This window comes from Hyaena hyaena, unplaced genomic scaffold (genome assembly GCF_003009895.1).
Source record: "Hyaena hyaena isolate Hyena2069 unplaced genomic scaffold, ASM300989v1 scaffold_9, whole genome shotgun sequence".
Classification (NCBI taxonomy): Eukaryota; Metazoa; Chordata; class Mammalia; order Carnivora; family Hyaenidae; genus Hyaena; species Hyaena hyaena.
In genome coordinates, this window is record NW_024080641.1 from 2,484,436 (window position 1) to 2,512,410 (window position 27,975).

Genomic DNA, 27,975 nt, shown 5'->3' on the forward strand with positions numbered 1-27,975 from the left:
GGAGAAAATAAAGAAATTAGTAACACTAAGACATGGACAGTGGTGCTGTCTATGGGTTAAACGTTTTATTTAAAAACAGAGGCGGGGGACGCCTGGGTGGCTCGGCGGTTGAAGCACTAGACTCTTGATTTTGGCTCCGGTCATGATCTCATGGTTCATGAGATTGAGCCCCATGTCAGGCTCTGTGCTGAGCCTGGAGCCTGTTTAGGATTCTCTCTCTCTGTCTCTCTGCCCCTCCCCTGTTCTCTCTTGTGCATGTGCAATCTATCTCTTACAATAAATAAGTAAACTTAAAAAAATAGAGCAGGAAGAAGAGGTGGACACCAATGAGGGTCCCTGAGGTATTGGGTGTGTGTTGGGGTGAACCTTGCCAGGATGTGACATATGAGAGTGCTGCTAAGGGAATAAGGGCATGGGGCTCCGTAGATATCCATGGAAGAACATTCCAGAAAAACAGAACAGCATGTGCAAAGGCCCTGAATGATGAGTGTTTTGAGCACAAGTCAGAATGCCAGGCGACTGAGCGAGAGCGAGCGTAAGGCACAGCTGTGGAGAGCGGGGTGGAGGCAGCCAAGGTCAGATATGGGTCTGTAAGGTCTCAGGGAACATATGAGCCTGGGGTCGACCTCAGCGCTTTGCAGATTTAAATCTAACAACAACCCTGGAATACTTCTGATTTTACCTGTGAAAATACTGAGGCAGAGAATGGTTCCATTGTTCGTGGGGCTCCTCGGCCAATGCAAGGTAAATTCTAGAAACTCTGTTACCCAATATGGCCACCACCACCAGCGAGTGGCTGCCGGGCATTTGAGATGAGGCGAGTCCAAATTGAGGTGTGTTCTAGGTGTACATACCGGGTTTCAATATCGCATTATTGATTTTATTATAGTATTGTTTACTTTACGTTTGTAATGTTTATTTGTTTTGACAGAGAGAGAGAGACAGAGACAGCACGAGTCAGGGGTGGGAGGCAGAGAGAGGGGGAGACTCAGAATCTGAGGGAGGCTCCAGGCTCCAAGCTGCCAAAGAAACAATGAAAGGGTTGGATATAAACATATAAACATTACATTGATATGCAATTCAATACAGGCATATAATGTATATTATGTGTACAAATAAATACATATATATATAATTTATATACATATTATGTCTACAATTTTCTCATGACACTTGAGGGTCACTTTTGCGATACTGACAGGGACCCTGTTACATCTGTACTGTGTAAAAGTTTACAGTTGAATAGGAGAAGCACAGAGTTGAAATAATAAAAGTAATAAAAGTAGTGAAAAATCTCTCAGAGACACATATTTCGGGGCGCCTGCGTGGCTCAGACAGGTGAGCCTCCGGCTTCAGCTCAGGTCATGATCTCACAGTTCGTGGGTTCGAGCCCTGCATTGGGCTCTGTGCTGATCAGTGAGAGCCTGGAGCCTGCTTCAGATTCTGTGTCTCCCTCTTTCTCTCTGCGACCCCCCCCCCACTCTCTGTGTCTCAAAAACAAATAAACATTAAAAACAATTTTTAAAAACTTTTTAAGTAAAAATAAACCTACAACCCTGAGATCAAGAGTCACATGCTCCACCGACTGAGGCAGCCGGGTGCCTCTAAAATTGGTTTTATTTATTTATTTATTTTATTATTTTATTTTTTTATTTTTTATTTTTTAAATATTTTTATTTATTTTTAGGAGAGAGAGAGACAGCGTGAGCAGGGGAGGGTCAGAGAGAAAGGGAGTCACAGACTGAAACAGGCTCCAGGCTCTGAGCTGGCAGTCAGCACAGAGCCCGACAAAGGGCTCGAAACCACAAACCGCGAGATCATGACCTAAACGAAAGTCGGACGCTTAACAGACTAAGCCACCCAGGCGCCCCTAAAATTGGTTTTAAAGAATGAGCAACAATGGTCCACGCTGAAATGATGACAAAATGAAATATTAAAGGTTCTGTATGTGGAAAGGGGTGTACCGTTCAAGGCACAAGGTCACATCTCACTGGGCAACTAACCACATTTACGTTTTCATTATGTCAAGTGCAGGCATCTCTAAACTGCAGAGAAATAGGCTTAAATTTGTGTCTTAGGAATTACCTCATAGGGGCTCCTGGCTGGCTCTGTAGGTGAAGTGCGTGGCTCTTGATCTCGGGGTCGTGAGTTCGAGCCCCCCGTTGAGGGTAGAGATTACTTGAAAATCAAATCTTTTAAGACAAAAATTGCCTTGGAGTATCATTTTGTGCTATGGTTTGAAATCAAAACCTAGAATCAGAGGAAAACTGCAGATTTCCCCAGAAAAATGTTCATGCGGCTCTGACCAAGAGTGGGGAAACGGGGCTGGGGGCCCGGTGTGCTGGTGGGCGGTACATGTCAGACACTTGAACCAGAACTAAGCTGTACGTCGGGAAGGTCCGGTCAGCCTGTGATCAGACACAAGATGTGTGGTGAACCATGTTAAGCTTTGCAAAGTGACTAAAAATGATGTGAGTGGGGCGCCTGGATAGCTCAGTCGATTAAGCATCTGACTTTGGCTCAGGTCAGGATCTCACAGTTCATGGATTCAAGCCCCATGTCGAACTCTGTGCTGACAGCGAACTCAGAGCCTGGAGCCTGCCTCAGATTCTGTATCTCCCTCTTTCTCTGATCCTCCCCTGCTCATGTTGTCTCTCTCTCTCTCTCAGAAATAAATAAAACATTTAAAAAAATTAAAAAAAATAAAAATGATGTGAGTTCATGACTTTTTAAAAAATTTTTTAAAGTTTTTTAAAAATTTATTTCTGATAGAGAGAGAGAGAGAGAGACAGCGTGAGCAGGGGAGGTTCAGAGAGAGAGGGAGACTCAGAATCCGAAACAGGCTCCAGGCTCTGAGCTGTCAACACAGAGCCCCGACGTGGGGCTTGAACCCACGAACCGTGAGATCATGACCTGAGCTGAAGTCGGACACTTAACTGACTGAGCCACCCAGGCACCCCAGTTTGTGACTTTTCTGACCTTGGGCCATGAACTCATACTTCCCCAGACAGGTCACTTATCTTATGTGCTTTCCTTGATAATGCTTTTTTATTCTTTATTTTTTAAAAAAGTTTTAATGTTTATTTTTGTGAGGGGGGAGGGGCAGAGAGAGAGAGAGAGAGGGAGACACAGAATCCGAAGCAGGCTCCAGGCTCTGAGCTGTCAGCACAGAGCCTGATGCGGGGCTTGAACTCACGAACCGTGAGATCATGACCTGAGCCGAAGTCAGATGCTTAACTGACTGAGCCCCCCAGGTACCCCCCATTTTTTAAAATTCACAGATTTACTGTTTATCTATGGTAGATTTCCCCTCTTCTGTGGATCTGATGTGTCAGACTCTGTGTTCTTGTGCCGAAATAGTAAGTGCCAGAAGTTCATGGTGAAAAGATCTGGACTGGTTTGGGGGCTTGAGAAAGAATTTCCTGGATGATGAGCTATTTTTGAAAGTTGGGTGTTTCTTTCTCACAACAGTAGCAGCGAAAATGGTGATTAATCGCATTTTACAGTTCACATTTTTTTAAACACCTTTTCTCCATTTTTTCCTCACACCCCAGCCCCCCATCCCCACCCCGGGGAAAGCGGGGGATGGGTTAGCTGACACGGACCCATTCACAGAGTGAGGAAATAGCTCCACCAGAGTAGAACCCGAGGCGTGAGTTGCAAGTCTGCATGTAACCCACTGACTTCCAAGTCACTGGTTTTGCTTCGAGGAACTGAAGCTATGTTAGCGGAATACAGCTCCCTCATGATTACAAAATCCTGCCAACTCTGAATATCCAACGAAATGAATGGGTCTAGGGTCTGGGAGATGTTGGGGAATCGTAAATGCAAAAGATTATGGGAGAGAGAAAGAGAGAGAGAGAGAAGGGTTCTAGAGCCAAGGGTGAAGAAGTGAGAAGAGAAGGGTGAAGAGAGCCAAAGAAAGTACAAGTATCTTCCCTCTCCTCCCCCCCGCCTTCCATCCCTCAGGAGAGAGCCTCTCTGGTAGCGTGTGGTCAACAGAATTGAAATAAAGTAGGAAAGTTGTTTATTTCCTCTGTTCACACCGAAACGGGAAGTTGGGTTGTTGGTTGTTGGTGGAGAAAGACTCTGAGAAGAGAAACTACAGAATTTATAGGGTCCCAGTGCTGAATTCAAGAATGTATAGCTTCATGTTCCACCGCCTTTCCCCAGTCGTTCCTGCCAAATCCGTGATAGGTAAAGTCTTGAGGGGGGGGGTCACACCAATTGAGACCTCAAAGAAGGGAAGGTCACTTCCCTCAGGGAGCAGACACATGTGCACTCCGGATCCCAGCCAACACCTAAAGTTAGGTTGTTTTTAGTACCATGTTTTATTTATTTTATTTTATATTTTTAAAAATTTATTTCTGAGAGAGAGAGAGGCAGCATGAGCAGGGGAGGATCAGAGAGAGAGGGAGTCACAGAATCTGAAACAGGCTCCAGGCTCCGAGCTAGCTGTCAGCACAGAGCCCAACGTGGGGCTCAAACTCACAATCTGTGAGATCATGACCTGAGCTGAAGTCGGATGCTCAATCTACTGAGCCACCCAGGCACCCCTTATTTATTTTATTTTTACAGTTTATTTATTTATTTTGAGAGAGACAGAGACAGTATGAATGGGGGAGGGGTGGAGAGAGAGAGAATCCCAAGCAGGCTCTGCACAGTCAGTGCAGAGCTCGATGCAGGGCTTGAACCCAGGAACTGTGAGATCAGGACCTGAGCCAAAACCAAGAGTTGGACTCTTACCCTACGAGTCACCCAGGTGCCCCTTACAGCCATTTTACATATAAGAAAACTGAGGTTGCTTGACAAAGTTTAGTTAAACCATGATATCAGAATATTGTATACATATTTCAATTTAAATAGTTACCTTTTTAAAAAGTGTTTGTTTATTTTTGAGAGAGGGAGAGAAACAGAGCATGAGTAGGGGAGGGTCAGAGAGAGAGGGAGACACAGAATCTGAAGCAGGCTCCAGGCTCTGAGCTGTCAGCACAGAGCCCGAAGAGGGGCTCAAACCCACAAACAGTGAGATCATGACCTGAGCAGAAGTCGGAAGCTTAACCAACTGAGCCACCCAGGCGCCCCAGTAAAGTTACCTCTGATAAGTACAGTATTACATGCACAATTAAAAATTATTAATATCAACAACTCAAAGGTCAATGTAAAATTATGATTATAATTACGTTTAAAATTGAGTATCAGTGGGACCCATGGTTGGCTCAGTGGGTGGTAGAGCTCCTGACTCTTGATCTCAGGGCTGTGAGTTCGAGCCCCATGTTAGGTGTAGAGATTACTTACAAATAAAATCTTTAAAAAATAATAAAATTGAGCATCGCTGACCATACATGCCCAGGAAAGCATTATGTTATAAATAACAAGAGTCAGGAGTTCTTCTTTTAATAAGGGGAGGTTCCTAATTCTCCTCTGACTCAGCTTCAGCCTCTTCCCTTTGGGATAGTCCTTCCCCAGAAGAAGAGAACCTAGGGCGATTGCTGGGGGATGCGTGAGCCACCAGCTCTGCCTTCTCCTTTCTGTGCCCTGGGGAAACGGAGACTCAACTGGTAAGCACTCCAGGAAAAGAGCAAAGGGGGTGGCTTTAGGGGAGGAAGGGACAGATGGGAGAATGCCCTTCGCAGCCCAATGCCTCGTTCCAAGCTCCTTTTAAAATCAGCAGGGGAAGTGGGCTTTCATGACTTCCTGCGACTGGCTGTGGGTTGAGCCAGCCGGAGCCGGCATCGGACTCAGAAGAAAGCAAAATCAAAGTCACTTCTGCAGCCCCCTCCCCCGCCCCCCCCCTCCCGGGGCAGCTCAGTCGGTTAAGCACAGACTCTCGGTTTTGGCTCAGGTCGTGATTTCACGGTTCGTGGGACTGAGTCCTGCATTGGTCTGTGAGCTGGCAGTGGGGAGCCTGCTTGGGATTTCGGTCTCCTCTCTCTGCCCCTCCCCTACTCCGTCTTGCTCTCTCAAAATAAATAAATCAACTTAGAAAAAGCCCGCACTTCTGCAGAGTTTATAATACACAAACCTTCCTTTTTTAAAAAAATTTTTTTAAGGTTTATTTATTTTTGAGAGAGAGACAGAGAGAGCGAGCACAACTGGGGGAGGGGCATAGAGAGAGGGAGACACAGAATCCGAAGCAGGCTCCAGGCTCCGAGCTGTCAGCACAGAGCCCGATGTGGGGCTCGAACCCATGAGCCTTTCTATCATGACCGGAGCCAAAGTCTGATGCATCACCGACTGAGCCACCCAGGGGCCCCAAACCTTTCTTTTACATAGCGAAGATCACACACACACAGTAAGATACTTTAAATAAAATTGAGGCTGTATGTGGACCTTCCTCAGGAAAGCATCCAGCCCCTCAGCGTTACCTGCTGTCCAGAAACTGGCCTTAATCCTCATGCATATTCATCGATTTCTAAATGTTTTATTTGAAAATCTGCATTTGCCTGGTATCAGGCTCTAATGCATCTCTTAAACAATTTGAGTTTTAATTGGTATTTTTTTTTTGGTATTTGCTCATGTTTACCATGTGGTTCTAATTGCTGGGTGTTTTTTTTTTTTTTTTACTTTATAAAGTTTATTTATTCTGAGAGAGAGAGAGACAGACAGAGAAGAGAAGGAGAGAGAGAGAGAGCCCTGCATTGGGCTCATTGCCCTCATCAGTGAGCCCACTTCAGATCCTCTGTCCTCCCCTCTCTCTGCCCCTCCCCTGCTTGCACTTTCTCTCTCAAAGATAAACAAACACTAAATGAATTAAAAAATTACTTTTAAAATTCATAATCTTTTTGGGGTCTCTCCCCCAATTGCCTAGCATTCCTGGGCATAATGTATTTTATGTATTTTATGTATTTACCTGATGTATCTCTTTTGAGTGGACAGAAAGCAATGTTGGCTATCGCGTGGCGATATAAAAGCTAACAATTATCTTCAGGTCCTTCCAATTTATGTGAATACAATTTTCTCTTCTTTCCTCAAGGTTAATAGAGACGTAGCAGAGAGATAAACATACCGGCTCATAAAATGGAAAATTATACATCTAAGAAAAGGATGGGCAGATGTAAGAGATGCCCGCTGACATGGTGAGAGTATATGTACTACCCTTTGAGGATTTTGATGGCTTTGAATCCTCTGTACCTCATTATTTTTGCCCCATCCCCCTCATTATGGACGCATGAAATACTGAGTGCTGTGGCCTTTTTATTTATTTATTTATTTATAAATATATTTTTTGTTTTATATATTTACTTGTCTTACATATTTTATTTTATTTATTTTTTTAATTTTTTAAAATTTATTTTAATTTTTTTAAATGTTTTTTATTTATTTCTAGGAGAGAGAAAGAGAGAGAGAGCGTGAGCAAGGGAGGGTCAGAGAGAGAGGGAGTCACAGACTCTGAAACAGGCTCCAGGCTCTGAGCTGGCAGTCAGCACAGAGCCCGACGCAGGGCTCGAACCCACGAACTGCGAGATCATGACCTAAGCGAAAGTCGGACGCTTAACCGACTAAGCCACCCAGGCGCCCCTTACCTTACATATTTTAAATGTATTTATTTATTTTGATAAATATATTCAAATATATATTTAAATACATTTATTTATTTACTTAATTTATTTTATAGATTTTGTCTTATTATTTTTTAAGTGTATTTATTTATTCTGAGGAAGAGAAAGGGCAGAGAGAGAAAGAAAGAGAGAATCCCAAGTAGGCTCCATGCTGTCAGCACACAGCCTGACGCAGGGCTCGATCTCACAAACTGTGAGATCGTGACCTGAGCTGAAACCAAGACTCAGACGCTTATCAGACTGAGCCCCCCAGATGCCCCTGTTTTGTTGCGCTTTTTTTTTTCACTTTTTAAAGAAAAGATGTTGCTTACATTTTTCTTTATTCGCTCGCCTCATTATACCTGAGGGGGAACACCTTCCTGGGTGGCCAGATGTATGACCTAGACTTTCTCTCTCCATCACTGGGTAATATGGCCTTGACTGTGAGCACAACAACTTCATACCTGGGCACAAGTGAGTCTATGGACTTGCCTTCAACTCTTTCCCTGATGCCATGGCTGTGCTTTTGACCATCCCAAGGCAAGAGGCAAACTCACTCGGCACGTTTTCTAGCTTGGGTACTGAGTAATATGACCCTGCTAGAATTAATCATCTCGAGGATTTACGATCATGGTGTTATCTCCTTGCTTTACAAGTGGGGCAACTGATATTGCCCTTAGAGAGTTGAGCAACAATGTTGGTATGACCATAAGTGCCGTGAACCGGTCTGTGGGTTTTCATCTCTACAGTTACGACAAACTCACACTAAATAAACAGATGTTGCTTTTGGGGAAGTTTAATTCATCTAGTGTGGTGCAATTGTACAAAAGTTCCCTCCTTTTTAGGACCAGTGAAGGATAGCAGAAAAGTAAGGAACTTCTCACACCCCCTACTTTCCTAGCATGCAACATGGTTGTACAAGTTATATTCGAGTCTGTAGTGAGTCTTACCAAGTATTACATGCACATGTGATGAAGATGAAGCATTGAGAATCAAATGAGCCACATCTCCTGAGATGAGCTCCATGTCTGTTGTGTGGACATGGAGGAACAGTCAACACAGCGAAATAAGTGAATCCTGGGGCGGACATCAGAAAACGCATCACTCTGAGGATGGAGCGTCTGGTTTGTGTTACTCCCACTGCACCACGGTGAGGAGACCAAACCCCCTGCCATCCAGTTCCCTGCACATAATAAAATCATAGCACGCTTTGTGTTTTCCCAGGCTGTGTGGGTGCAGCGGTGATGCAGACGAAGAGAAGAATGCTTCCCGCTCCGAGAACTTGTACCTGTCACAGTGGAGGATATCCTCCCGGTTAAAGCAAAAACAGAAGATCTCTGCTTCTTTTCAGGTCCGACGCAAAGTTGAAATTTTAAGGTAAGAGATACTATATTTAGTGTGGATAAAATGGAAGATTCTAGATCTCATCTCTCCGTCTCATAGAGATCAATAAAAAGCAAAGACATTTAGATTATTCGCGTAAAAATCAGCGTATTTGTTCTTTCTTTTTCGTTGTTATGACTTTTTATTTTGAGATGGTTTAAGACCTACAGGGAGTAGGAAAAATAGTAGAGAATGAGCAAAAATGTTCACTCACCCCAGCTTCCCCTAATGATGGTATCTTTTATAACAATAGTCATTGTCAAGGTGCCCGAGTGGTTCAGTCAGTTGAGTGCCGACTCTTGATTTCAGTTCAGGTCATGATCCCAGGGTTGTGCCATCCAGCCCTGCACTGAGCTCCAAGCTGAGCATGAAAGTTGACATTGACCCAATACTGTTAACTCAGATATAGATTTTATTTCAAGGTAATATATGACAGGCTGGAATATATTGCCGATGAACACAAGAAATCTTCAGTCTTGCTTCGTCTACCCACCCCTTCTCAATGGGATATTTCTATAAAGGGGACCATGATTTGTAGGACTCAATAAACCAGTTTATTTGGTTGAACCAATGCCAGATACTTCAATGCCAATCTCTAGCTAATTGGACTGTAGTAGATGATTAAGGTCAGGGCTATCCATAGAATTCCTGCCATGATGGATGTAGCTCATATCCGTGGTGTCTGATATGAAAACCATAGTCCACCCATGGTGTCTGGCCACTTAAAATATGGCTACTTCAAGTGAAGAACTGATTTTAAAATTTAATTAATTAAAATTTAAGTTTAAATAGGCACACGTATCTAGTGGCTATCATATTAGACAGTACAAGCCTTGGCCCAAAGGACGCTCCCTTGCTCCTAACCCCAATCTTGATCCAAGGGACCCTGGAGCCCAGCTCTCAAGTGTGAAGAAGGAGAAAGAACCTAGCATAGGACTTTTCTGTTCCATACCTGGATGAAAATCCCCAGTAGAAGAAGAAAATAAGACTAATATTCATCGTTTCCTTCCCTGGTAGCATCTCAGGTGTACCTCACTGTGTGGGGGCAGGAGGTAGAAGACGGGCATTAGTACTGGATGGGTTCTTTTTTTCTTAAATTTTTAAATTTTTTTTTTAATGTTTTATTTATTTCTAGGAGAGAAGAGAGAGAGACAGCGTGAGCAGGGGAGGGTCAGAGAGAGAGGGAGTCACAGACAGAAACAGACTCCAGGCTCTGAGCAGGCAGTCAGCACAGAGCCAAACAAGGGGCTCGAAACCACAAACCGCGAGATCATGACCTAAGCGAAAGTCGGACGCTTAACCGACTAAGCCACCCAGGCGCCCCTTTTCTTAAATTTTTAAATGTTTAGTTATTTATTTTGAGAGAAAGCAAGAGAAGCATGAGCAGGGATGGGGCAGAGAGAAACGGAGAGAGAGAATCCCAGGCAGGCTCTGCACTATAAGCGCAGAGCTCAACTAGGGGCTTGAACCCAAGAACCATGAGATCTTGACCTGAGCCAAAGTCAAGAATCGGTTGCTAACTGACTCAGCCACCCAGGCGCCCCGTCTTAGGTGGGTTCTTGCAGAATGTAATCTCACTGATGTCCTGGAATCTCAGTCACTCACATTAGAGTCCCATTCTCTTGGGCACCATTGATGGGTGAAGGCAGAATATAAGCTAGCAATCTTCTCCTCTTCCTAAAATTCTCAACAAGGTCACTTAAATCAAGACGCTAGCATGAAACAAAACCTTACAGCAAGTACTGGTGTTGAGAATCAACTGAGTTCCTCTTCCTGGGATGGAGAGAGCTGTATGGAATGGGAAATAGAGACAGAGTGAAATCCAGCACGAGGAGGGGTGAGATGGAGTCATGGGGACTTGAGAGAAGACTTCCCTAAAGACAAAGCATGGGGTCTGTGGCTTTTAACTTAAAATCGTGCTGCCGAGATGCTGTATTCAATACTGTTTTTTTTTCAAAATTTTTAATGTTTTATTTATTTCTGAGAGAGAGAGAGAGAGAGAGAGAGACAGCTTGAGCAGGGGAGGGGCAGAGGGAGAGGGAGACACAGAATCTGAACCAGGCTCCCGGCTCTGAGCTGTCAGCACAGAGCCCGACGCAGGGCTTGAACCCACGAACTGTGAGATCATGACCTGAGCTGAAGTTGGACGCTTAACCGACTGAGCCACCCAGGCGCCCCTCCATGCTGTATTCATAACACAACTTCTGTTCTGTTCGCAGTGGCATTGGTGATGCATCTCACCCCAGCTCTTCAGCTGTGCAGCTACACAATAACCGCCTTTCCACTTTCTCAGAAAATGAAGAATATTATGATGTGACGATATCAGAAGAACCATTGTATATCAGTGCTCTGGGAACTAAGTCCTGTGAGAAAGAGGATTCCAAGTAAGGGGAATGATTATATGGGGAGAGCTGTGATAATACTGGATTCCATTCCTCAATACCACAGGTGCCCATGAGAATCAGGGGGATTTGGTCATTTTTTAAAAAAAATTTTAAACATTTATTTATTTTTGAGAGACAGAGAGCATGAGCAGGGGAGGGGCAGAGGGAGAGGGAGACACAGAATCATAAGCAGGCTCCAGGCTCTGAGCTAGCTGTCAGCCCAGAGCCTGACACGGGGCTCAAACCCCTGAACCACAAGATCATGACCTGAGACGAAGTCAGCCGTCCAACTGACTGAGCCACCCAGGTGCCCGGGATTTGGTCATCTATATAGGAATAAGGGGGAGAATGAATGAGGTTACACAGTCTTACCAACAAAGCCAGAAATTTATGAATGAGGTCAACCACCTCCTCTTCCAGGAAGGCATCTTGAGAAGCCAAACACAAAAAGGCAGTAATGGATGGAAAGATCACTGTGTCATCAGTTGAGCTGGAAACCAAATCCAATAGCTAACTCAATGCCCTGGGAAACTAGCTCATGAAGGATGAACTGGGGTCCCTGAAGGGGTATGCTGGAAAATATTCAACACTAGCTTCCCCAGGAGAGTGGAGAGAGCTTTTATTTGTAGTGCTGGCCAATTTCCGTGAGGCGACTACTTCTATCATGGTGGATTTCAAACTGCGACATGACGTCCCTGAACGTGGGTGGAGCTGTTGAGGTGCTCAGTAGCCTATAGATGTAAATAACCTCAAGAGCTCAGAGTATAGAGGTGCCTGGGTGGCTCCGTAGGAAGGGCTTGCAACTCTTGATCTCGGGACCCTGAGTCGGAGCCCCACGTTGGGTGGAGAGATTACAAAAAAATAAATAAATAAACTAAAAAAAAAAAAAGAAAAGAATGCAGAATATAGTAAGATGTGGTAAAATAATTAGGAAGTACTAAGTTTTGAGCATTCATTTATTTGTAATATAGTCTATTTAAATGAAAGTCTCATATAACTTAATTTTTAATAATAGCTGTGTTGAGCCACCTGCCCACAAAATTCTTGAAAAATTTAACAGTCGGATCCCGCGATCTGGGCTGAGTTAGCTCCAGCTCACCAGGGGCTTCCTCCCACAACCTAAATCCCAACCTCAGCCACCCCTTGGAAGCCAGGGCAGGAGCACCACACAGAAGGCAGTGTATTTAACCTCCGTGCTTTGCATGGGGCTAGCATAATCCGTCATGGCTTCTGTAGCCTCAGACATGAGCACTAAGGCTGAGGAGGGCAGGTCATGTTTCTCACATGTAGCTTGCCCAAGAACTCTTTTGCGAAAAGAGCCACAGCTTCTTTCTTTTAAGTCCACTTCTCCATGTGTTCCTTTTACCCTTAGTCTGTGTATCAATTTCTCTGTTAATCCCTTTCACGTTGAAGTGAATAGACATAGCAAGGACTACATACCGAGTCTGGGGGTCAAAGATTACATGTATAGATCAAGAAATGAAGACAATCTGAGAACACCTCAGTGAAACTAGACATTTCAGGGTACCATGGCAGCAATTATGCAATAACTACTTTACCCACAGAAAACAATGCTTTTACTTCCTCTTTCCTGACATCCTCCCCCCTCCCCTGCCTTTTTAAAATTTAAGCAGGCTTCAAGACCAGCACAGAGCCCAACACGGAGCTTGGATTCACAACCGTGAGATCATGACCTGAGATCAAGAGGCAGACACTGAACTGACTGAGCCACACAGGCGTCCTTCTTGCCCTGTGATCCCCCAGGTCTCAATTCCTTCCACATTTCCAACTCCCCAAGACAGAGATTGGGTTATGCTGGTTGTCCTCAGGTCTTAGGGGCGGATTTCTCACCACGAGGCACTTTATAAACCACTAGCTCACCCCATAGATCGTAACATTCAACTTTGTCTAAATAGTGGAATCGTTTGGGAAGCTTTAAAAGCAATGGTGCTTTGGTCTCACTTCCAACCTCCTGATTTAATTGGCATTGGCTGTGGCCTGTGTTTTGTGATGGGTGTGTGTTGGGGGTGCGGTGTGGTTTAGCTTCCCAGGAGCAGTCAAGTTCGGGCACCACTGCTATGGGGAGGTGTGTCTCACCATGAGTCAATTGATAATTTAGTGGGTTTATTCCAAAAGTTATATGATACAAATGAGAGCCATTTAATCAATCAATCAATCAATCTCCCAAAATGTTTGTTTGACTAAATTCTATTTCATGTATAAACATGACAGTCTCCCTACTGTTCATTAGACTTTAGCAGTTAAAAAAAAAAAATAAAGCAACCTTATCCAGGACAGTGAAAATACCAAGGGTGCCAAAATCTGCAGTTTTATGGTAGGATATACAGATATAGATATAGGTATAGATATATTCATATGTATATACGTGTATAAATATAAGGGAGAGCGCTCCCTTTTGGCCATATCAACTCTCAGTTCTGATCATTAACTATAGATAAATGTCAAAATCACTTCTTTGCTTTTCCAAGACCCCTGTAGCCGTCGTCATCCACCTCTGGCCATTTGTTCTCGAGTGACATCAATCATTTCATCTGGAAAGTCTCCCTGAATGATGATTTCATCCTGTCCTGTTACTGAGTCCCCACGGGAGAATTTTTGAGCAACACGTCTCTGTGTTTCTTTGAGATTAATTTTGAAAGTCACAAGGTCACCTAGCTCTGTCACACATTTCTCCTTCACTCCGGGAATTTCGGTGATCAGAACCTTTTGTGGCAGAGTCTTCTTTTTTGCTCTATTTGACCGCTTCCGCCTCTCTTCTGCTTTTTCTTCTGTTCCTCTTCTCCTGCTGTGCCTTTTGACCCTCACCACTGTCCGCTTCTTGTTTCAGTGAATTTTCTTCAGGAAGTTTTGCAAGCTCATTTGCCACATTCTTCTCTACTGCTTGCTTCGGCAGCACAAATACTAAACTCGGAAAATTCTTGTCTAACCACTATTGACATTTAGTGATGTCAGGCATGTGTACTCACAGAACTCACTCTGTACCGAACAGACCCCACAGTAAAGGACTCAGAGTGGGTAGCGTGCAGCTAACCTGCCCTAGAGTATTGCCCCTCAGACCTCCTTTGCCATCATGCCCGGGGGATGCAGAAATATAAGCAGTCACATCTCACACACCCAGGTGGTCACAAAATTCCTGTCCCCTCCAGTCCTGCCACTACCTCCCACTGGAGCAACACATGTCCAGTCAGAGTAATTTAAAGTTTATTTTGAGAGAGAGAGAGAGAGAGAGAGAATCCTAAGTAGGCTCTGCACCATCAGCACAGAGGCTGATGTGGGTCTTGAACCCACAAAATGTGAGATCATGACCTGAGCCAAAATCAAGAGTCAGACACTTAACTGACTGAGCCATCCAGGCACCCCGACAGCCAGAGCAACTTAAACAATAGAAGTTAGGTATGGCCACTTTGGACACTGGTATAATAGGAGAAGAGGTTGAATCGTCAAAACACATTTGGTTTGGGAGATCCTCTTAGTTTTACTATGCTCATATTTTGTTAGCAAACCTCTCTTGGTCCAAATCATCTCTTTATTGAGAGTCTACTACAGCTGTCCAGTAGAACTTTCCGTGATGATGGAAATGTTTTATTCTGCGGTGGCCAATATGGTATCCATTTTCCACATGTAGGTATTAAGCACTTGAAATGTGGATAGTACAGCTGAGGAGCTGAATTAAAAAAAAATTTTTTTAACCTTTATTCATTTTTGAAAGACGGACAGAGACAGAGCATTAGTGGGGGGGGGGCAGAGAGAGAGGGAGACACAGAATCTGAAGCAGGCTCCAGGCTCTGAGCTGTCAGCACAAAGCCCAACACGGGGCTTGAACCCACGAACCGTGAGATCATGACCTGAGCTGAAGTTGGATGCTTAACCAGCTGAGCCACCCAGGTGCACCTGAGGAGCTGAATTTTAAGTCAAATTAAGTTAAATCAAATTAAGTTTAAAATGAAGTTAAATTAAATTAAATTACAAGTTTAAATGGCCTCTTTTGGCTAGTGGCCACTGTTCGGGCAAAACAGCTCTAGCTTTCAATCATATCCCCATTATCATCATCATCATTATTATTATGTTTTTTGCGTATGTATGAACTGATTTCTTTTCTCTCTCTCTTTTTTTAAGTAATCTCTTCACCTAACATGGGGGTCAACCTCACGACTCCAAGATCAAGAGCCGCATGCTCTATTGACACTCAGGTGCCTATTGTGACCTGATTTCTAATATTTTCCTCATTTTTGAACTCAAGGGCTCCAGTCAGAAGCAAATCTGAACACCAGGAATCTTTACAGAGTCAAGAATCAGGTAATTGGCTAACGTAGAGTTGAGATCAAGGCTGTGTCAGTGGGTTGATAGAAATGTCCTGTGGTTTTACACAGAGAAGAGAGTGTTGAAATCCTTTGTGGCAGTGATGACCAAAACCAATTTTTCTTATGTCTAACACCATCCTCCATGTGACTTAAATGGGTATATGGAGTACTTAAAATCTTGGACATTATTTCAGGAATGGATTCCATATTCCAAACACTCTATTTGGAACATTACACATATTCTCTTTTTATTATACACGGAAACTCTACAAAAGGATTATATAGATTCTACTTCAAAAAAAAAAAAAAGATAAAGCAAACTTAGAAGTGAGAAATCTTCCAGCTGGTAAGTGAGCTGTGGGAGCATTGGATTGTGTCTGGGTATAATTAAAAGGGGCCTCTCTTCCTTTACCCTATTCCATGCTAAGACTTCAAAAAACAAGCAATGTGTGGTTAAGGGTCTTGATCTTTTATGACATTTGTACACAATTGTCTGATTGGCTTTGGGCTAGGAGGCATTCTCATTGCATTAGTCTACTAGGGCTGCCATAACAAAGTACCCCAGACTAGGAGACTTAAACAATAGAAGTTAATTTTCTCATGGTCCTGGAAGCTAGAAGCCTGGTAGATTTGGTGTCTCATGAAGACTCTCCTCCTGGCTTGTAGATGTGTAGATGACCACTTTCTCCCTGGGTCCTCCCATGGCTATTCCTCTGTGCATCCAGAGAGAGAGAGAGAGAGAGAGAGAGAGAGAGAGAGAGAGAGATGGAGGGAGATATCTGGTCCCTCTTTTCTTATAAGGACACCAGGACACCATTCTTATTGGATAAAGAGTTCTTTCTTATGACTCATTAAACTTTTTTTAAATGTTTATTTATTTTTGAGAGAGAGAGAGATCATGAGCAGGGGAGGGACAGGGAGAGAGGGAGACACAGAATCCAAAGGAGGCTCCAGGCTCTGAGCTGTCAGCACAGATCCCAATGAGGGGCTCATGAACTATGAGATCATGACCAGATTTGAAGTTGGATGCTTAACCAACTGAGCCACCCAGGCACCCCTCTTATAACTCATTTAAACAGTCGTACCTCCTTATAGGCTTCATCTTCAAATTCAACCCATATATCTATGCTCATTGTGTTGGATTGGAAAAAATTACCTAACCTGACTATATTAGATCCTGTCATTACTTGCTCCACCTCTAAGTGCTGATGGTTGAAAGCTGTCTTACATGGTGTGAGGTAGTTTGAAAGGCATGTGAGATTCAAGGAGAGCAGGGCATTGGTGTTGGCTGTATCTTGATGCTCAGCCCAACTCCTGGTTTACCAGTCATGTGGTCACAGAGTAGTTAATCACATTAATAGCTGACACTGTGTACTATTTTCGCTGGGTATCACACAGCCAGGTACAAAGATTCAGAGCAGTTCTACACGAGGAAAAAACTCCGAGAGGTTAAGTAACTGTTTAACTGAGACTTTTTATTTTTCCTATACAAGACCTCTACTCTCTGCAAAATGAGATTCTCTCATATATAATTCCTCATAAACCAATTTTTGTCAGAGGACAGTGTATCAAAGATTTCTATTGTCTAGGATAGAGGTATTTGTTCTATGCAAATCATCCTCACCCAGAGCCTAAGCGTGGGAAAGAAATTCAGCAGAGCATGCGTGGAGGCTCTCCAAGCGTTGCTGCGCAGGCGCATCTTGGAAACATTCAGGGAACCGGGGGATGGTCTGGGGTGCCTCAGGATGGAAGGTGGAGAGCATGAGGGTGAACAGATGTGCCTTTACCTCTTCAGCTTTCATGCTTGTTCGCTTTACGGACTTGACTTCCCTCACCAGCAGTATTTTCTGCTCTTTGGGACCACATAGAAATTTAGCCGTGGTGGTTCCTGCCCTAGACAAATAAGCCCCCCACCCCAAAGCTGTCCAGCCTGACTTCCTTCTTAAATTTGGGTAGTAACAAAGAACATTCTTATGCCTTTCTTTGTGTGGATTCAAGAACAAAGCCCCTTGTGCTAGCCACGTACGCTTCTCACTTATAGCTGGATTCCCAACAGCATGTGTGTAATTCAACACCTAGGACCCCTTTGGAGGTGCCTGGAGGTCATGTCGTTTCTAACAATCCTCATCCATAAGTGCAATACTTTTTTTCAGAAGATACTTGCTGGGAAGAGAAGTCAGTAGTGCCCCTCCTGGTTGCTAAACTCTATTCTGGGACTAACCCAGCTTGTAAAAGTAATCGGTTCCTGGGACCTGAAGGAAATGTGGATATTGAGTCAATTGATAAGAGTGCAAAAAGATACAGGTAAGAATTGAAGATGCTGATTGTTTAAATACAATTCTACTATGAAGGAGTATATACTGTGTGATACTTAACATGTATGTACATGTACATGATATATCTGTGTAATATGTATGTGTGTATATGTATATATATAGATGTGTGTGTGTATATATAGAATTGTAATACACACATATATATTACAATTCTATTATGAAGGAAGTATATATTGTGTGATACTTATGTATACATGTACATGATGTATCTCTCAAATACATCTGAAAGTTTTTTAAATATTTTTTTATTTATTTCTAGGAGAGAGAGAGAGAGAGACAGCGTGAGCAGGGGAGGGTCAGAGGGAGAGGGAGACACAGACTCTGAAACAGTCTCCAGGCTCTGAGCTGGCAGTCAGCACAGAGCCCGACGCGGGGCTCGAACCCACGAACCGCGAGATCATGACCTAAGCGAAAGTCGGACGCTTAACTGACTAAGCCACCCAGGCGCCCCGGTCTGAAATTTCATCAATATTCTCTGTACTCCATTTTCTGAGTTAGATTTTAATTTTAATAGCTGTAGAATAAAGAGAAATAGGGCCCAGAGAGCTTAACTCCCTAGAGTTTTCTAATGTAGTGAAATTCACAGATATGTCTTGAACCTTGCTTCATTCCAAGCATCACATCCTTCTGCACATTTGTTCTTTATTTTTTTAATGCTCATTTATTTATTTTCAAGAGGGGTGGAGGACAGAGAAAGAGGGAGAGAGAGAGAATCCAAGCAGGATCCATGCTGTCAGCCCAGAGCCCGACACAGGGCTTGAACTCACAAACTGAAATCATGACCTGAGCAGAAATTGAGTCAAACACTCAATTGATTGGCTCACCCAGGAGCCCCTGCACATTTGTTTTTTCTTCCTTCCTTCCTTCCTTCCTTCCTTCCTTTTCTTTCTTTCTTTCTTTCTTTCTTTCTTTCTTTCTTTCTTTCTTTCTTTCTTTCTTTCTTATGTTTTATTTACTTTTGAGAGAGAGAGAGACAGCGTGAGCGGGGGAGGGGTAGAGAGAGAGGGAGACACAAAATCAAAGCAGGCTCCAGGCTTTGAGCTGTCAGCACAGAGCCCGACATGAGGCTCGAACCCACAAACCATGAGATCATGACCTGAGCTGAAGCCAGACGGTCAACCAACTGAGCCACCCAGGTGACCCAAGTTCTTTAAATCAAAGTCCTGGTGTTGTCCCTGTATGACTATCATTCTGGCTCTTTTTAGTGTCCACTTCCCTGCGGCTGGTTTCTATCTGTGGCCAGAGACAGGCCTTGGCTTCCTGGTAACAGCGGCAGTGACCGTCAGGATTACGTTCAATTCTTGGGGTCAGCACCTGGACCTGGAGTTACAGCATCACAAGCAGTGGATGGTGGCAGGCCCTTTGTTTGACATCTCAGTGGAGCCTGAGGGGTTCATTGCTGAAATCCACCTCCCCCACGTCATCTCCCTCCCAGGTAAAGAGGGGAGAGAGGAGGCTGTGGGGGTGGTGGGGAATGTTGTCTAATGGCTTTTGTGGTTGCCTTACAGCAAATGAGGTGGATCTCTCTTGGTTCCAAGTTGCTCATTTCAAGGATGAAGGGATGGTTCTGGAGCCACCAGCCCGAGTGCAGCCTTTCTATGCCGTTCTGGAAAACCCCAGCTTCTCCCTAATGGGGATCTTGCTGAGATTCGCCAGAGGGACTGGTCTTTCGGTCCCCATCACCTCCACGGCACTAATCTATTATCACTTCTACCCTGAAGATGTTATATTTCACTTGTATCTTATCCCCAGTGACTCCTTGCTAACGATGGTAAGGCCTGCAGATTTTGGAGGAGATGTGGGAATTACATTTTCAGCTTATCACCTTGGACCTTCTGTCTCCCTATAGAACAGAGGAGTCAAGGCACAGGGGTGCCTGGGTAGCTCAGTGAGTTGAATGTGGGACTCTTCATTTCAGCTCAGGTCATGATCTCAGTTTTGTGGGTTTGAGCCCCTGTGTTGGGCTCTGTGCTGACTGCGCGGAGCCTGCTGGGGATTCTCCCTTTCTCTCTGCCCCTCCTCTCCTCTCTCTCCACACACACATGCAAAATAAATGAATAAAAAGAAGAAGGAAAAGTTAAGGCACAGCGTTCATTGCTAGAAGTATAAATCACCCTCCACGAGGTCAATCTGTAGGTGCTGAATCTTGAGCCATATGCAATAATCTGCAGTGAGAATTGGGTTCTACTAAAAATAGAGCTACATTTTCTGTTTTTTAAGGAGAAGCAAGAAAGGGAGAGGAGACTTAACGGGGGACTGGCAGAAGACGTAATGCAGAGATTTCATTGTAGAATTGGACATTAATCATACCTAAATGAAACACACACACACACCCCACTGGAGTCATTCTCCTCCTGTGTATTTGTGACAGGCTCAGAGTCCCCCTCCTCCTTTTCCTGGGTTAGTGGTGAAGCACATGTCCTGGTCATTGTCACTCTGACTCCAGAGCTACCATATCCTTGGAGAAAGTGCCACTTCTGTCCCTCCAACCTCGGTGGAGAGGTTAGTGGGGGAAGAGTCATTTGATTTTCTGGCCAGTTGGTTAATTCTCCTACAGCCCTATCAGAGGCAGGAGCGTGCCTGGCGGTCACTGGGTTGTGAGTAACCATGCGTATTTAAAATACAAGAGAAAAAATATTTTAAAGTTTGTTTACTTATTTTGAGTGAGAGAGCAGGGGAGGGGCAGAGAGAGAGGGAGAGAGAGAGTCCCCAAACAGGCTTTACTCTGTCAGCACAGAGCCCCATCGGGGCTCGAACTCACGACTGTGAGATCATGATGTGGGCCTTTTAATTTTTTTTAATGTTTTTTTATTTATTTCTAGGGGAGAGAGAGAGAGAGAGACAGCGTGAGCAGGGGAGGGTCAGAGAGAGAGGGAGTCACAGACTGAAACAGGTTCCAGGCTCTGAGCTGGCAGTCAGCACAGAGCCCGACGCGGGGCTCGAACCCACGAACCGCGAGATCATGACCCAAGCGAAAGTCGGACGCTTAACCGACTAAGCCACCCAGGCGCCCCAATGTGGGCCTTTTAAAAAAGGCATCCCCTCCTCATATACAGAAGCCTATTCACATATATATTTATGAATATGCTTACGCATGTATATACATATATATTTACATGTATCGGTCGCTACATAAATCTTTATATCCGTTGAATGATGTCATATGTGCTAATTAATACAATAGGTGGAGAACTTTGTGTGCCACTGATTTTGCTTATTAACTTTAGCTTCACCCTCTGATTTGCTTCTGCTGCTTCCTCCTCAGGCGATAGATGAGGAGGAAGCTAAATTTCAAGGTGTGCGTCTGCAGACCTCACCCCCAGCGGACCCACTGAATTTTGGTTCCTGTTATATTGTGTCTGGTTCGCCTCACCTGGAGATAATAGGCAAGGTTGGTAGAATTGAAGTCTAACTCAAATTGAACTCAGGTTTCAAAATAGTTTGTACTTTTGGGGGAAAAATGGAAGATCAGGTCATTATTCTCTGAACTATGTCCTGTTAAGACCTGGGTACCCTTCTTTCCCTGAAACAATAATATTTCTTAAAATTTTAAACTTAAAAAGAATGTTGACCTTTCTCCCTCTGTTTTTCCATCTGTTTTCCCCTCAACCAGCCATGAGATTGTATAGGAAATGGATTCTATTTCAGTGGGATCTTCTGTAGGCAGAAAGGCCTTTCCACCCCCCGATGCTTTAAGTCAAGTGGTATGTTTCTTCTAGGAGTTGAAATTATCCTACAGGAGCCCTGGAGAAATTCAGGTCTTCTCTAAAGTCTATGCTGGAAGGATGAAGGAACCAATCATACTTAAAATTACTGAAAAAAGACACAAGACTTTGGTCTGGCAAATTTTGGTGAAGCCAGGTAGGTAAAAAGATAAGGCTAAAGATTTAAAATCATGCACCTCTTTCCTTGGTTGCAGTGAAGTCTATCATAGCAGAAGGTCTGTTTATGGTCCCATCCCAGAGAAGAAAATAAATCTACTGCAAATCTGTAATCAACGTGGCTTGAAACAAAAATGATAGTGTGTGCCTGGGATGGGATGGCCGTTGATGTCAAGAATGGAAATCTCCCATACTTAGGAGGTAGTGAACAGGAGATGCTAATTATAAGAGACTGAAGGAGCATCAAGTCCATTTGATTCTATCTTCTGGGAAATTTTATAATTGTTGGCATACATGGAGGTTAAGGGGATGCTGAAAGAGGAAGGGCAAACAATTTACCAGAAGTTTAAACCACAGCAGGGCTTTTAGAGAGAAAAGTGTAAGACCATGTTGAAGGCTTAATGGGAATCACAGTTTAATTGTTTTCTCAAATGGTTGCTCCAATTGGCATATCTCTCACCAACTCCTAAGTGTGTCCAAAGTTCTGCACGATCAACAATCCCAGTATTATAAGGTTTAAGGAATATACTCGCTTATTGTTCGAATGTACTGACTTCATGATGAAATGGATTTGCCTAGAAGATAATTTTTTTCCTCCAAAATTTTATTTAAATTCTAGTTAGTTAACATATAGTGTAATAGTGGTTTCAGGAGTAGAATTCAGTGATTCATCACTTACATACAACACCCAGTGCTCATCCTAACAAGTGCCCTCCTTAGTACCCTCCTCCACGCAGCCCATCCCCCACCCACGTCCCTCCATCAACTCTCAGTTTGTTCTCTATCATTAGGAGTCACTTACGGCTTGCTTTCCTCTTTCTTTTTTTTCCTCCCCTTCCCGTACATTCATCTGTTTTGTTTTCTAAACTCTACATATGAGTGAAATCATAATGGTATTGGTCTTTCTCTGATGCTGGTATTTCACTCCTCATAATTACTCTAGCTCCATCCATGTGGCTACAAATGGCAAGATTTAATTCTTTTTGATGGCTGAGTAATATTCATATATATATGAACACCCCCCCCCCATATCTTCTTTGTCCATTCATCAGTCAAGGGACACTTGGGAATAGTTTGGTTTTTGAATAGTTTGAACCATAGTTTGGTAATTGTAAATAATGCTGCTATAAACATTGGGATACATGTCCCCCTTCAAATCTGTGTTTTCTATCCTTTGGGTAAATACTTTGTGGTGCAACTGCTGTGCCATAGGGTAGTTCTATTGTCTAGAATAATTTATGTAGAACAGTATGATAATTTTAGTGTTGCTTCACGTTTTCTCACATATTGGCTTAGAAATAGAAATAGAAAGAATATTGGGAAATTATATTCCTTCCTCTGATGCATTTCCCTAATGGGCAGGGAGTGACCTGTTACTTCATTGGGTTCCATTAGTATATTAATGCTCGAATGGGATCCTTCACTTAGGAAATGGGATTAAATTATTTTAGTGTGTTACGTCAAAGACAAGAGAAACTAAGGGGCACCTGTGTGGCTCAGTCAGTAGAGCATGTGACTCTTGATCTCGGGGTCATGAGTTCAAGCCCCACGTTGGGCATAGAGATTATTAAAAACAATAAACTTAAAAAAGAAAAGAAAAGGAAAACTAAATAAAGGGATACAGCTGATCTCATATCATTCTCCGTCTTTTCCTTCCTTCCTAGTGGAACTCCGGTTTGGTGCTACATCGGCCCCTCCTCCTCTCTCAGGTCAGTGCAGTGTTTCCACCAAAAGTCTGATTTCAGGAGGTCTTTGAGTGGTGTGATGTCACTCAATGAGGGTCAATACCTCGTCTTTATTTTCTTTTTTTAAATTTCTTTTTTATTTATTTCTAGGAGAGAGAGAGATAGACAGCATGAACAGGGGAGGGTCAGAGAGAGAGGGAGACACAGACTCTGAAACAGGCTCCAGGCTCTGAGCTGGCAGTCAGCACAGAGCCCGATGCAGGGCTCGAACCCACGAACCACGAGATCATGACCTAAGCGAAAGTCGGACGCTTACCCGACTAAGCCACCCAGGCGCCCCTCGTCTTTATTTTCAAAGACTGAGTGGTGCCAGAGACAAACACGGAGTCTGATCCACATGTGTGAGCACATGAGGGTATAATATGCAGACTCCGAGCATGCAGCTGCATCTGATAGGGGAAAACATTTTGCATCTGCTGCACTCTTAAGAGAAAGTAGTTCAAAATGGCTGAAGCTCAAACTTTAGAGAGACGGAGGCCACCGGAGACCAGAGAAGCAGGCGAGATACAGAACTTGTAAACATAAGGACGATTGTTGAACTCTTTTGGACCTTAGTCTGAAGGCAAAAGGGGACTTTTGAAGGGCAGGTAACAATGCGCTCAGTCTTCCAAACAGTATGGATGAGGAATGAACAGACAGTGGGAGCCAGTTTATGAAGCCATTGTAAATATCAAGATCACGTACTAGCTGGGAATTGGTTAAGGTTAGTGGACATGGTAGGTGGCAGGCAAAGAAAGTATTTAAGATAAGAAGTCAAAGGGCAACAGGCTGCCTCAGTCGTAAGAGCGTGTGACTTGATCTCAGCATTGTGAGTTCATGCTCCATGTTGGGCATAGAGACGACGGCGATGACGACTACTAGTACTACTACTGCCACTACTACTATTATTACTAAACTTTTAAAAAGAAAGAAAGAAAAGAAAAGAAGAAGTCAAGATTCAGAGGACTCCATTCTGCCTTCCATGTTGTTGGTCATGATTGTCAGGCTCCACACAGTAGAAGTGACAGGCCTCCTGTCTCAAAACAGATCATCCAGGAGGAGAAGGAAGGCTCCTCAGGTATCACATTGGCTTAAAATGGCAACAGACCCATTTCCTGGCCAGCTGGTGGTGTCAGGTGGTCCAGAGAGGCAGACTAGCTGGAGAAAACCACGCCCCACACCTGGAGTTACAATTGGGTTCAAACTCAGCTATGGATCTCGGTGAAGAATCAGGTAGAGATGATTTCACAAAGGAAATTGAAAGGACTTAATGTAGGTGGTGAGTGTACAGCATCAACACAGGGTCTCTCCTACCCTTCCTATCATTCAAGCCCTTGAGCAAGAGGTATTTGTCACGTGTCATCCAAAGGATAACACTGACACTCATTCACTCTGTCTAGTAGACCCTTCAGATGCTACTGCCAGCCCACATCTTGAGTCAAATCTTTATTCTGGCCACCATGTGCTATGGATCATGACACCTCCTTACCCCTCTTTCCCTTTTGGCCTCGTGGCATCTTGTATTTAATACCCAAATCCTTCTTCTGGGGCACTTGGGTGGCTCAGTTGGTTTAGCATCCGACCTCGGCTCAGATCTTGATCTCATGGTTCATGAGTTCCAGCCCCACATCGGGCTCATGCTGTCAGCACAGAGCCTACTTCACATTCTCTGGCCTTCTCCTGCTCACACACTCTCTCTGTATCTCTCTCTCTCTCTCTTCCTCTTTCAAAAATAAATAAACATTAAAAAATAGTCTCACTCCTTCAAATCCTCTTTTGATACAAACTCTTCTGTGAAGACCTTGCTTTAAAGTCTAGTCATGCCCTCTTTAAGATCCAAAGGCTATAGTTACATTTTTTCCCCTGATGAGATTATGGTTGTAAAAATGATCTTGATGGTAAATGCAGCTTATTGAAGGCCTGTAGCGTGCTAGATAATCAGGGTATCTATATTTGTCCTTTACATCCACCACTTCTGTTTACTTCTGTCAATAAGCTTTGGCTGGCTTCTCCAGACAATCACAGAGGAACGTCAGAGTGGGAACATGGTAATGGCCGTGAAGTAACAATTCTGTAGGAGGGGTAGTCTGAGACAGACACACTGTCTGCACTCATGGGGTTTCTATTCCAGCAGGTGAAAACAACAAAGCCCACTCCACAGTGCTTATCAAAATATAATTATGGCACAAGTTCCAAAGGAAAAATAGAGGGATTTAGAAGAGGTTAAGATGGGGAGCTCAGATCCAACCTTGAGAGAGTTGAAAAAGTCTCAGAGTGCATCCTGGAGAAAGGAAAAAAGGGAAGTTGATGTCCAGTTAAGATTGAATAGCAAGTTAAGATTGATCCCGGCTCAGGTCATGATCTCACAGTTCGAGTCCTGCATCGGGCTCTGTGCTGATGGCATAGAGGCTGCTTGAGATTCTCTCTCTCCTTCTCTCTCTGCCCCTCCCTGCTTGTGTGTGTGTGTGTGCACTCTCTCTCTCTAAAAAACTGAATACATTTTTAAAAAAGGAGATTGAGTAGCAGTTGCTAAACAAATGGGAAGGGCGAAACAGTTGAGGCATCAAGAATAGGTTAAGCTCAGAATCTTTCTGTGACAGTAACTTCATTCATTCAAACTGTGAAGTCACTGAACATATACTTGCAATGACTTTTCAATATAAAGACCAAGACTTTACAGAAATCACATCGTTAAATTAAGCTGTTTGACTATAGCACAGATGACTGGGCATTAATTATCTGTGCCACTGTGTTAAGAACAAAAGTTCTAGAGGCATGGGTTGTACGTAAAATGCAATCACGTTTTTAAAAAATGGTTATTTATTTTGAAAGAGAAAGAGAGAGGGAGAGAGTGCAAGCCGTGGGAGAGGCAGAGAGAGGGGGTCAGAAGACCTGAAGCAGGCTCCATGCTCTGAGCTGACACCAGAGAGCCAGATTCAGGACTTGAACTCACAAACCGTGAGATCATGACCTGATATGAAGTTGGACGCTTCACTGACTGAGCCACCCAGGTGTCCCAGCACTCACTTTTAATGAAGAAACTGAGGAACAAGAAAGTGATGTTATTTGGCCAAGGTCACACAGGTATTATACGTGGGCACCCACAGGAACCTTGATTCAGCATGACGCAAAATACCTTCTTCCGTCCAGTGCTCCCTGTCCCTTCTGTGCTGTAATTAACCAGGTAAATCTCTTTCTACACAGTTCAGCAGCAGAAGGCCCTTGAGGGTGGGGAGCCAGCCTCATCTGTCTGCATCTCAGGTGTCATGCATAGCTGCAGGCGATGTATGAACTTGAAGATTCTTAGAAGGATGAGTAGATGGATGTACAGCAATGTACAGCCCTCTCTCTAGGGTTCCAATGACAACCCGCAAGTAGTGAAGGAGAGGTGCTCAAAGCTTGGAGGGGAGGAGTTGGGACTGAGGAAGAGGTATCATTGAGTTCTCCCTAAATTCATTGACCCCTGAGAATGGACTGCATGTCCGGAGTATGTGTATGTGAGATCAGGGCAACACACAGAAGAGAATGAGCAACGTCTCCTGCAGAATTATTTTTTTAAGCTGGGCATAGGTCCTGAGCCCTCTAAGCGAGCTGCCCTGTTCTGAGTGTGCAACTCTTCCTTCTACCCAGCTGTGGCCTTTATGAAGGAGCACCGCCGGCAGCTGCGAGCCAGGATGGGGGACCTGAATGGAATCCTGGACGATCTTCAGGACAGCGAGGTCCTCAGCGAGGAAGAAAAGGAACTGGTGCAGCAGTGGCCGACACAGCAGAGAAGGAACGAGACCCTGCTGACGATGGTGGAGAAGAAAGGGCCCCAGGTCCAGGAGATATTCTTGAAAAGCTTTAGTAAAAGAGACCCTTACCTGATGTCCTACCTCAGCCAGCAGAGTTTACGACAGTGATTCAGACAGATACTCAGGAAGGGAGAATCCAGTGTTCTCCACTGGAAAATGGATAAAACAGACGTGTGATCATTGAGTTCAGTGTCTAAGACAAAAGAGGTCCAGAGGGCCCCTGCACGTCACACAGGCTTTACGTTGGCAGAGACCTATTACTGGATCCTAATACCTTGAAGAATTATCTGAAGAGAGTAGGAATACTCCCACTAAATGCCTTTTACAAAAAAACATTGAACATCAGTACCAAAAAATAAAACCCCTGGGTTCAAAACAGGCAAAAGTTATAAGTAACGCTTAGTAGAACATGAACTACAATGGACAATGAATCAGTGAAAAAAATGTCAACTTCTAGTTACCAGGGATCTTATATGAAAGCTATAAGGAGATACTGTTTTGCATTCATCAAATTGCCAAATACTAGTTTCTGGTATGTAGTGTGAGAGAATATAAAAGGCACAAAAAATATTTGAGTACTGTTATTTGTTATGTAGAATGATTTTTTTTT

General features: G+C 43.8%; 1 protein-coding gene and 1 pseudogene across 4 annotated transcripts; one reads left to right on the forward strand and one right to left on the reverse strand.

Annotated features, from left to right (window-relative positions):
- Nucleotides 1-5,480: 5,480 nt before the first annotated feature.
- CARD8 (caspase recruitment domain family member 8) lies at nt 5,481-27,969 on the forward strand. Of its 4 annotated transcripts, XM_039248553.1 has the most exons (12): nt 5,485-5,561; nt 6,977-7,079; nt 8,766-8,918; nt 11,144-11,308; nt 15,570-15,625; nt 17,784-17,934; nt 19,172-19,401; nt 19,475-19,737; nt 21,232-21,357; nt 21,686-21,827; nt 23,512-23,556; nt 27,202-27,969. In XM_039248553.1, exons 2-12 carry the CDS (start codon nt 7,021-7,023, stop codon nt 27,471-27,473), a joined length of 1,662 nt encoding a protein of 553 aa, XP_039104484.1. In that variant the 5' UTR covers nt 5,485-5,561; nt 6,977-7,020; the 3' UTR covers nt 27,474-27,969. The 4 variants fall into 4 exon arrangements, with proteins under 4 accessions (XP_039104475.1, XP_039104491.1, XP_039104484.1 ...); XM_039248544.1 differs by lacking the exon at nt 6,977-7,079 and having other exon boundaries at nt 5,481-5,561; XM_039248560.1 differs by lacking the exon at nt 6,977-7,079 and having other exon boundaries at nt 5,481-5,561; nt 17,787-17,934.
- LOC120240691 lies at nt 13,777-15,464 on the reverse strand (annotated as a pseudogene).
- Nucleotides 27,970-27,975: the final 6 nt, after the last annotated feature.

Coding starts and splice junctions, on each gene's coding strand:
- CARD8 (XM_039248544.1), top strand. CDS start 5,500: ATGCGTGAGCCACCAGCTCTGCCTTCTCCTTTCTGTGCCCTGGGGAAA. Junction 15,626..17,783: donor TTTACAGAGTCAAGAATCAG/GTAATTGGCTAA, acceptor ACTTTTTTTCAG/AAGATACTTGCTGGGAAGAG. Junction 19,738..21,231: donor GTGACTCCTTGCTAACGATG/GTAAGGCCTGCA, acceptor CTTCCTCCTCAG/GCGATAGATGAGGAGGAAGC.